Here is an 11,673-nt window from a genome sequence, read left to right as displayed (position 1 = left end):
AGGAATAGACTATAATAATTTAAAGTCTAATAGAATTCTAGACAATAGGGATGGTAAAGATGCATTAGATCATGTAGGGTTTTTTCCCTTTCTTTTTCCACCTGGGTAGGGGGAGGGAAAGTACAGGATAAATCCTTTGATTTTTGTCCAGTTTTCAATTTAAATTCTAAACGGGATGGAACTCAACACTTTTCTTGGAAATGAGACTACATCATAACAGATTTCACTGTCAGGAAATTCCTCTCCACCCTGATATTCAGATCACGTGTTCTTTTTGTGTACTTTATCCCACTTTTCCCAATAACAATTCTATGACACATTTGATTCAATTCATTCTCTTTCTTGCCTGTCTCAAGAAGACAAACTTCATTGTCTCTCCAGTAATACTGTGCAAAACATAATTCTACACAAAGTTTTTGCTATATGAGGAGAAGATTCCTGAAGCTGCTTTAGGAAGTATATGTATTTCTCAAATGGCAATGCCTTACTGTCTATGAATCACATTTCCACTACCACTTTTATACCAAGGGTCTTTGTGCCACTATTGTCTTTAGAGGCTCTTCTCATATATATATATATGTACACCAAGTTACATATATCTGTGTTCTAAAAGTTTCTCCTACGCTCATGTTCTCATTATCTTTTCATAGTTCTAATCTTTCCAAGTCTCTTTAATACCTCTGGTTTCCTTTTGGTCTAAAACTGATTCTAATTGTAAACTAAAAATGAATTTCACTAATGTCCAATTTTGTCATTGTTTTTTTTAACCATTAAGTGCACAGATGCAATACAGATGTAATAATCTTTTATAGTCATATTGCAATTTCATAACTGTATAAATTCCAATAAAACTAGGAAACTTTAATTTTAATATGTGAGATCATAATGTATACAGAGCTGCCGTAAGTTATAAATTAAGTATATACATGTATATACATAAATACACACGTACATTCCAGTAACACTTTGAAGAGTTCCAAGTGTTTTTTCAGTTATTGCTAGATGTTTCAAAACACAGCATAAAACTGCTCATCACAACACCCTGTGTGGTAATGACAAGAGTAGAGTGGGAATGGGATGAAAGGCACAGAATTCATAGTAAGACACAGCTCACTGTGTGAACAAGTAAAGCCAAATTCACGAGCACTGATGGTTCAAACAATGTGGAGCCACTGATTTTCTGAAATGAATATAAGAAATAGCAGTTCAGAGTATTTAGACAACCATTTACAAAGGACATCATACTGGGTGCTACCCAAGTATAAAAGGCTCATCCAGTTGTCTCAAGAGGTTGTTACATATAAATCCCAAAGACAAGAATAGGCAAATGATGGACCAGTCCTCCTGTGGCTAGATGGTCTGCCACATGGCCTTTCTGTTTAGTGAAGTTCCACTAAAGAGAACGCCAACTTTGTGGCTGACACAGGTGATCCTTGGGTTTGGTCTTGCATCAAACTAACAAATAAAAAAATTTGCAGCCTACAGAATGAAGCGTATTAAAGCCTGTGCCTTACGAGTCAATTCAAGAGGCTAGAAAATACATTAAAAAATTTTTTTTCAAGACTGTTTAATTACTTTTCAGAGAAACAAAAAACTCCAACCACCAAGCGACAATACCCCCAGATCTTCCAACAAGGTCCTCTGCAATTGTCTGGGAATTTTCATGTTCTTCCTCCAAAAGAAGTGCTCAATTTTAATTGCCAATGTTCTTAGTAGATTCACTTTTCACTGAAAAAAATAAGTAAACATACAGACAAGTGTTTATGCTGTTTCTGTTTAGCCTGTTCTGTTTTCCCCTCTTCTCTCCTCCCTTCTGATGCATACCAACAGCACTGCTCATGGGGACAGACAAACCATGTCATGTCCCAGGCAGCTGGGATATACAATTCTGACCACAATAAATAGAGAAATGATGTCTGAAAGTGGCAATTATATTTTGTGAGGTAACATCCTTCCTGACTCTGTGGAAGACTTGGGAATGGTCACTTCACAGTGTGGGTAGGATACGATACTTTTGCCACTGAATTGCCACTATTATCACAGAGGCTGGCCAAGTGTGGTTGGAATAAATTTTTTCCATGATTTTTTTTAAACTTAAAATTGAGGGTCAGTATATGTTGAGTGAATGTGGGCTGACAGAAGACTAGCTAATCTCCATCTCCTTCTTTTCACAGGAAAGAAGACTCAGAGCAGAAATGAAACTCCTTTAAAGGAGCTGCCTTGACTACAGCAAGACTATGATTCACAAACTAAACTGAGAGTTCCTTGAGGATAGACACTGGACCTTTCTTTCCTATATCTATCTCCCCCAGGGTAGCATGTATGCTGAATCAATATAACTGTAAGTTACTCCAAATTTTAGCTTTCTTTTTTCAATTTGCAAAATGGGAAGCAGAGTAACCGCTCCACTTATTTCATTGTGTAGTGGAGCTAAAAGGAAATAACACATAAACACTTTGAAAATTGTTAAGGTTAAAATAGAGATTATTTTGCTTGAGGCTTATAGTCCTTTATCTCCATTGTGTAGATAAAGAAAATAGAGCTCAGAGAAGCAGAGCGAATGCCAAGGACCCAGCTAATAAGAGCTGATGCTAGAACCATAAACTTGGATCTTACCTCATATTCCAGTTGCCAAGTTCCCTGGGGTATGCCGATGGTACCTAGATGTACGATTGTACCAGCAACCAAATTGGTGTCCATTGGGTCCTTTTTATGAGGAAGGTACTGAAATAGGTTCTATCCAAGATATGGTCCTGATCCTTGTGGAATTTCATAAACTCTAGCAGAGTCTTTCAAGTATCTCCATGATATTACAAGTTAGTTGTTTTGTCCTCTGGCTTTCTCTTCACTGAAACCATTATAGAACCTATTGCACTGTAGCATTTACATGTGTGTTCTTGTGCCTGAACTCCATCTCCATCCCACTGCCCCCCCCCACACACATACATACACACACACACACTGAAAGAGAAAGGAAGAAAAAGAGGGGGTAAGCAGGAGTGAGGGAGGAGAGAGGAAGAATGGATGAAAGGATTTATTGGCCCAAGAAGAGACTGAAGTGGGAATTCCCTGGTGGTCCAGTGGTTAGGACTCCATGCTCTCACTGCCAAGGGCCTGGGTTCGATCCCTGGTCAGGGAACTAAAATCCCACAAGCCGCATGGCGTGGCCAAAATCAAAAAAAGTTAAAAAAGAAGAGACTGATATGTAAGTAAATGCTATGCTAGTATTTTCACTAATTCAAGTAATCATTTTTGGGTTGGACTCCTCAAAAGACAGAGATATTTTCTAATTTTGAGTTATATTAGAATAACAGAGACAAATATTTTGCTGGTACTTTTAAGTTAATGGGCTTTGTGCTGTTTGGCACTGCAGTTTGGGAAATACATTTTCCTTTCGCTGCTTACTGAAGTTGCCCAGTTTTCTTCTTTTGATGGAACTCCATTCTTTTTTCCTTAGACTGAAATGTAGCATGCTTTTATTGTGTCATTTAAATCTACCAGCTAACTTTGGCAAACAGGACCTGTGAGACAAGTAACACCATTCTGAGCACTTCCCACTGGATTGACACAAGGTGGGTGAGCAGCACCCTACACTCTACACCTAGTGGGCTACCTTAACTGCTTAACCTTCTCCAGTCAACCCTTTTCATTCTGTCAAAAGCAAAAAGCAAGCAAACAAAACTTGTCTATTGCTCATCAAAAAAGGCAGACTTTTGAAAAAATAAACTATGGCAATCTAGACTTATAACAAACATTATAACAATCATCAAGTATGAAAAACAACTGAATCCCAGTCCAGAAACACATTTTTCCCAAACTAGAAGAGAGACACCTTTGCTATGAACTCAAGATCAAAATCCAACATTTTTGCCTCTGGAGAGAGAAAGAATTTCAAGGCTTTCCAAAGAAAATGCCCTGTTCTTATATAACTCTCCCCCTGCATTAAAGGACCACCCTGCAGAACATCCAACGCTGTGAGAATGTACAAAGAAACAGACAACTTGAAGTGCTTACACAAAGAAAAGCATCTACAGGAAGGCCTGGCATTATTTTTAAAGTGTGTGTATTTATGTGACAACACTGATATGGTCCTTAAAATACTGCTAGATCCTCTTTGGTTCTTTGCCACAGCAGGTCTAAATGATCCTCTATACTGAAAGCACGAGTCACTTGAGCTTCCTGTAAATAAGCCAAACATCGTATACCCACCAAAAAATAGCAAATTTTACTTTATAAGGTTCCAAGTACACTACAAAAGTAGCCTTTTCTTTTTGCTTCATGACAGGAAGCCTTACTTCAATGTGCATTCCTAAACAAGGTGAAAGAGGAACTGTGTGTGCTGTGGTTATTTACACAGACAATGTTTGCTCTGGCTAGTAACCCACATTACTAAACAACTTTCCCTGAAACCAACATTTAGAGAGAGAGCTATGTGAATTATATTAAGGAAAAAGTAAGGTTTTACACAGCTTTAAAAAAAAGTGAAATTGGTCATTTAGAACTGAAATTTCTAACTTAATTTGAGAAAATAAAAATGGATGTTCTCAAATTGTGAAAAATATAAAGTCAAGAATTAACCTAGGTTTCCCTGGTGGCACAGTGGTTAAGAATCTGTCTGCCAATGCAAGGGACACAGGTTGGAGCCCTGGCCCGGGAAGATCCCACATGCCGTGGAGCAACTAAGCCCATGCGCCACAACTACTGAGCCTGAGCTCTAGAGCCCACAAGCCACAACTACCGAGCCCACGTGCCACAACACAACTACTGAAGCCCGTGCACCTAGAGCCCGTGCTCCGCAACAAGAGAAGCCACAACAATGAGAAGCCCGTGTACCGCAATGAAGAGTAGCCCCTGCTCACCGCAACTAGAGAAAGCCCGTGCGTAGCAATGAAGACCCAACACAGCCAAAAAAAAAAATCAATTGATTCAAAATGTTTAAAAAAAAAAAAAGAATTAACCTAAAGATTTAGAGACATATAATTGATTATTAGAAACTCTGTGTGTGCCAATTAAAAATCTGGTTTCAAATTGCGGCACTGACAAAATTTTGGCCACTTAGGGAAAAAAAATAATTCTCCTATTAACTTTCACAAAGAAAAAAAGTTATCATACACACATACAGAGAAGACCTTACAACGAAGGTTACTGCCTATTACAGTCCATAATGATGGTATAACAATAAAACCTGAACCACATATTTCAAAAGATATTATTTTAAAAAATAGAGTTCAATCCAGTCCAAGGATTCTATGGCCCTCTGGAGTTTGTTACAATGAAACTTGGCCTGTACCTATAACTCTTAGCTGAAAGTGCTATCTAATGGTTTTGAGTTAAGTAAGTAAGCTCTCTCTCTTTTTAGAAGTAATTTTTAAATTTTATTCATCCTCTAGAATTTACATACTGAAACATAATTAGCTTAATCAGTAACTGCAGATATGGGTAAGTCACTTTATACACTAACATTTTACATATACCATTTCTGGTTTTAATAAATCCTCCCAATTCCACTACTCACCAAAGAGGGGAAAGTATCTACTTTTAAGGAATCACTAAAATGCCAAGGAATATAGCCAAGGAAACAAAATCAGAGAAAGTAAAACCAGTCGGTTTAAAAGAAAAGGAGATAAAGGGTCAAGGCAATGGCACCAGCTTATTCTAAATGCAGTCCAAATTTTAAACACAATGTTCCTTGAAACATTTCCCTTTTCTATAAGGTAGAATACTAAAAATGTTTTGTAATCTCTCATTTTAGGAATCTCTAAAGAGTTTTAATTAGGGAGTAAATTTATCTGATCACAGACAGACTGTTACTTGAAGACTATTACCTTAAAAAAAGACAAAAACACACAAAACTCCCAAAAGGCAAAGTATATCCTTTTACAGCCAGACATTCAAACTGATTCATTTATTTTAAGTTGATAAAAGCTTACATGCTCTGAAACAGAATAGAAGCAACAGCTCAATCATATGGTTCTTTACAGTATTATCTGTAGTTACAGAGTAAATTCAGTTAAGTGTGTAAGTACAGTGGGAAAATATATAAAGACAATAATGTAATTGCTTCAGTTCTCTAGAGTTATTTAAGCATTATAGGAACAAATTTACACTTACCTTGAAGAACTTCCATGTCATTACTGTATTCTTTTAATACCACATGTAATGTTGGGTACTCAATGATCACTTTGTTCCTCAAATTGTCAAGGAGACTTTTGTCAGGATCCATTTCATAATATCTTATAGTAAAAAAGCAAAACAAAAATAAAAAATACCATTTTATTTGAAATTACTTGTAAATAAGAGTCCCTTACATTAAAAAATTTTAAATGGTGATGACATTAATTCAACAGTTATTTCCTTATAATATAGTAACTTTACCAAGAAAATCAGGTAAAAGAGCTGTTATTATAGAGGTCCTAAAGCTAAATCAAAAGCGTATGAAATAATTTGACATTAGGAAAGCTCTAGAACAAGTCATTCATTTTCATATCAATAAGGGATAAAGGCTAACTTTTATATAATATCTATATTTGATGTGTCATGAATTTTTCTTGGGTAAAATATTGACTAGCTAAAAATTCAAATTCCTCAAATACATTTAGTTTGAGTCTTAAAAGAAAACCAAACAACTATCCCATGATAGTTCCTAGTAATATATGGTGGTAAAATGGCTACAAAATACTTTCGTAAAAACTTAGTTCTAAATTATAAATACTTTCGGGAAATATATATTACCATATAATTAAATTTGGCTTTCCTTTATTTTGAAATTAAAAAAGAAAAACAGGTTTGAATTTATGAATGAGGTAAAAAGCACAAAATTTAAGAAATATGGAGTTCATTTGTCATGGTATCATGACATAGCCAGTAAATGTGTCACAGGTAATTAGATGGTAATACTCCTTAAAGTATGAAATTCTCAAGTCATTACTTAAAAAAAAAAAAATTTTTTTTTTTTAGTTGATTAAAGTTGCATGCCTCTAGCATTCTCCCTTGCTTGTTTTCTGAGGTAGGAATAAAGGGGTGGAATTTCAGGTAGCTCACTAGGAGCTGCAAAAGGGAATGTGTTGGCAAGTGACTATCATGTCACGACAAAGAGGAGAAAGTAGAGAACACCTTCACCAGTGTAGTGCAGAAGTTCTCCAACTTTTTTTCTCCATCTCCACCAATGACAGATGATATTCACATACAAAACATACATCCCAAGGGATACCAGGCCTGACAGCTGGAACTCCATCCTTTCCCCTTCCACTCAAGAAAGGACACTGGAATACCAGTCAGTGATCAAGAGTGAGGTTACCATCGGGATACATTTGAATCTGCTGTAATTTTAAGAGTAAATCATACAAACTTTGATATTTCTTAATTAGTGACAAATTATTTGCACCATACCTTGCAGCTGACTCAGACATGCAGCACACTTACTAAGAGCTCTTGGTATAGTGATTTCTCTGTGTTCTAAGTCTGTCCTGTGCAATATTTTTCCAATAAGGGAAAGCAGAAGTGCTTAACAAAATGCAAAGCCGAGCCCATTATAAAAACGGATTTCTTTTTAAGAAGTGGGTGACAAGTGAGAGGACTGTAAAACCAAAACTTTACTCCTGTTTGCCTGACCACATGCCCCACTCCTGGAATTAAATTCTTCATTTTAGAATCATAGAATATTTTTTATGTGGAAAAGAAACTTGAAATGCAAAATATTCAGTTTTCCTAAACCAGCCACCCTCGTGCCCATAGGCCACAGAGTGCATACATTCTTTTCCCTGTGTAATATAATACAGATGTGCTTACAATACTTTAAAAGTGGTTCTTCCAGCATTCAAGGATTAAGTGCGTCACATTTTTTACACATTATTTCCCTTTGAAACAAGCAGTGTTTTTTAAAAAGTTAGCAGTGATTATACAAAAGAGAGAGAGGCTGAATTAGATGCAAAAGTATAAAATTAACTTATAAAGTAAAATATAAAGTGGATATAACTAAATTTTTCTTAGGAGAAAGCAAGACTTGAATTTTAAAATAGGAACTTTTCAAGTGGTATCCTACAAACACTTGTAGCAACTTATCTTCTGTGCATTTTAACTGAATAATAAGGCTTCTATTAAGAGACATTTCCCAAATAAGGGAATGTTTTCTATCAACACATTTCATTTTTTTCGTAAATAATTTTCAGTATATACCTAATGTTTTAGGTATTTTATTTCTTTTTAAAATATTAAATCTTCGTTAAGCTTCTCTAGATTTCCAAAGCTGAAACAATTAAAAAAAAAATATTCTTCAAAAGCCACATGGTAATCAGAACCTAATATTAATGCTGATATAATACAAAATATGATCCCAGCAGAGGAACATTCAGAGATTCTTAAAAATTACCATGTAATAAGTTATACATTATTTCAATCTTAAAACTATAATTAATTACACTTGTTTTATTAAAAAAATTGGTCCCTATTTTATGTGCCATGCAGGCTCTGTACAAAGCATTTAGAATGTAAAGATTTAGGTAAGAGGGGCTTCCCTGGTGGCGCAGTGGTTGAGAATCTGCCTGCTAATGCAGGGGACACGGGTTCGAGCCCTGGTCTGGGAAGATCCCACATGCTGCGGAGCAATTAGGCCCGTGAGCCACAACTACTGAGCCTGCGCGTCTGGAGCCTGTGCTCCGCAACAAGAGAGGCCGCGATAGTGAGAGGCCCGCGCACCGCGATGAAGAGTGGCCCCCACCTGCCGCAACTAGAGGGAGCCCTCGCACAGAAACGAAGACCCAACACAGCCAAAAAAAAAAAAAAAGTAAATAAATAAATTAATTAAATTAAAAAAAAAAAAAACTTTAAAAAAAAAAAAAAGATTTATTTAAGAATTTATAATGAATTACTTTAAAATATTTCCCTCAAATGCAATGAAAATCTGGTATGTTGTGTGGTTTTAGTGGGAACCACTGAATTTTATTTAGTGTTTACCCGAAGAAGTTGTAAACTTCTAATCACAGCAATATTGCTGTTGAGTGTCAATAAGCTTCAAGGCCTCAGCCTTCCAGTCTGTCACTTAAAACAGGTCAGACTTCACTAGATAATTTTTAAATGAAATTCTGAATTTCTTTGATTTCTCTACTAGGAGTGGTTACTCTTAGTCTACCATTAATATTTGCCAGTAATTAAGAAGTAAATTACGTAAACTGTTTTATAAAGAAAGGCTATTAAACACAGATGGGGTAACATTGTGTGGACATGGGGTTTAGTTAAAGGAAGCAGTAACTTTTAGTGGTTGCTTGGGTTTGGAGTCTAACACCGAGTTTAAGTCCTGGCTCCATCACTTACTGGTCTGCGATTCTGGACAAGTTACTTAACTTCTCTAGTCCCTAGTTTCCATGATTGAAAGTGGAGATAACAACAGTATCATTTCAGAGTTATTATGAGGGCTAAATGATAAAACACAGAAACTGTTAGCTCATTTACTTAAGCCATGAACACAGTTTTACAGTTGTATTTACCTAAAATAACAACGCATTCTTACAGAAACTTTAGTTCAGGACAAAGTCACTGAACTTCTTCAGTAACAAAGAATGGCACTTCTTATGTAAGCACTGAAACACTTATTTGCCTTTTTATGCATTCTGCATTTTAAACGTAGCCTTACAACTTTCCGTATAACTTTCATTTTTTTATTATTTTATATTATTTTATATTACATTTACTTCCAAGAGGCTACAACTACTTTGAATCCTCCTGTTTCCATTATCTTGAGGCAAGGTGTAGAGTCCAGCTTGGCATTGCCCAAAACATTTAAGTGTTAGCTCCTTTGCAAGTCATTAAGTCACTGAATCCTAAGGGGCAGCTTCATCTTTTTTTGAAATTTTCAGTAACTCTGGTGTTCCCATTAGTAAAAGGGCTCTGCTACCACAAGACAAACTACTTGGGTTTGAAAGAATTAAGATACCAACATTTGTCTTTTATTTTACCCTTAGGGATCCTCTCAGACATTTCCTCTTGTTATTTCACTTGCTTACTCTCACAGGCTCACTAGCTGACCCTGCCCCAGGCAGCTTCACAGGGGGCATTGTAAGGGCAGCATAGCTCAGTAGGCTAAACAGGTGTTACAGTGTTTGACATCATACAAATAAAAGTTGTCTTGATACTCAAGGGTATGCTTTTAATCTTGGCTCTGTTACTAATTTTCAAAGAAACGGGCCAAGTTCTTGAACTTCTTTCTCTGCACTTCATTAGCAAATTAGGATTTATTTTTTAACTTCCCATAACTCAAAAGGAGACAGAGAATTAAAAAAAAAAAAAGAGTCACAAACCATTCTATTTCCCACCTGATCCCTGGCACCCCTTAGATCATCTCCCCTTCTACCCCCTAATAAAATACTTAAACTAAATTTGAATATTCTCCAAATTTAACAATCTAATAGCAATCCCTAGGCCACAGAATTTTTTCCACTACAAAATAAGGTCATCTGATGAGGTGATCATCAAGACCCTTCCGGCTCTAAAATTCTGCAAGTTTTGATATTTGTCTGCCAAAGGCAGCACTTAACCAATATTCCTAACAGTCGTTTTTATTTATTTCTTAACTTAGATTTCTAGGTTAAAAGTGCCACTAACTGATTCCAAACGTACATAGCTGAATCTCTTGCTGTTTAAAAAACTTAACCTTAATATAAATCAGTTTACTGTTATCCGATAGCTAAACGTTTATAAAGTATGACTCATCTTGGTATTAACTGAATTCAGTAAGGTTCCTGAATGTATTATAAACTACATGTTTTAGATTCATACTTATCAAATTCCTTTAAAATAAGTAATTTAAAAGTACTAAACTTATTTTAATAGAGCAGAAAGAGAACAGATTAAGTGAACAAACTAGCTTTTAAAATCCAAATGAAAAGGAAGAAAGAAACCAGATTGTTAATGAAGACCCAGAACAGGAGAAAAAAGATACATACATTCAAACTAAAACATATGAAACCAAACTAAGTACAGGGGTCAGAGAGTTTTTTAACTCTTCTGTTTACAAGTAAAAGGTATTATTTAAAATTTCTCCAAATACTCCTGTGTGACAATTTTTGCAACTCAGACTGTCCACGTCACATTAGAAGCAGATTGAGTCAAAGTTAAATGTTTTTCTTACCTAATTTCTCTAGTTTTCATATTGAAAAAATAACATTAACTGAATTAGTGGCTTGCTGCACTTTGTTTTGGGACTTTTTAAAAAAAATTTTTATTTATTTATTTATTTATATATGGCTGTGTTGGGTCTTCGTTTCTGTGCGAGGGCTTTCTCTAGTTGCGTCAAGTGGGGGCCACTCTTCATCACGGTGCGCGGGCCTCTCACTATCGCGCCTCTCTGGCTGCGGAGCACAGGCTCCAGACGCACAGGCTCAGCAATTGTGGCTCACGGGCCTAGCTCCGTGGCATGTGGGATCTTCCCAGACCAGGGCTCGAACCCGTGTCCCCTCATTGGCAGGCAGATTCTCAACCACTGCGCCACCAGGGAAGCCCTGTTTTGGGACTTTTATGTAATTTATGTAAACGTGTAAACGAGGGCTCCACATGCTTGACGTGGGGCACCAGTCATGAGTGGGGTAGCGCAGACACATGCCTCCATTCAGAAAGCTCTACGGGTCAGAAATGCGCTGGTAGATGATCCCGTCTATTGATGACACAAAAGGTATGGGATGT

At 36.3% G+C, this 11,673-nt stretch overlaps 1 protein-coding gene across 1 annotated transcript in view; it reads right to left on the bottom strand.

The window, feature by feature from the left end:
* Positions 1-1,547: 1,547 nt before the first annotated feature.
* Positions 1,548-11,673, bottom strand: part of ZNHIT6 (zinc finger HIT-type containing 6) — a 54,616-nt gene continuing 44,490 nt past the window's right edge. Inside the window, exons 9-10 of the mRNA XM_082410381.1 lie at positions 6,112-6,233; positions 1,548-1,728 (exon numbers count right to left, since the gene is read on the bottom strand). Coding sequence (XP_082266507.1) covers positions 1,694-1,728; positions 6,112-6,233 — 157 coding nt within the window. The 3' untranslated portion in view covers positions 1,548-1,693. The remainder of the gene's footprint in view (positions 1,729-6,111; positions 6,234-11,673) is intronic.

Source organism: Balaenoptera physalus, assembly GCF_965194825.1.
Source record: "Balaenoptera physalus genome assembly, chromosome: 1".
Lineage (NCBI taxonomy): Eukaryota > Metazoa > Chordata > Mammalia > Artiodactyla > Balaenopteridae > Balaenoptera > Balaenoptera physalus.
This window is presented reverse-complemented; position numbering and strand designations above follow the sequence as displayed.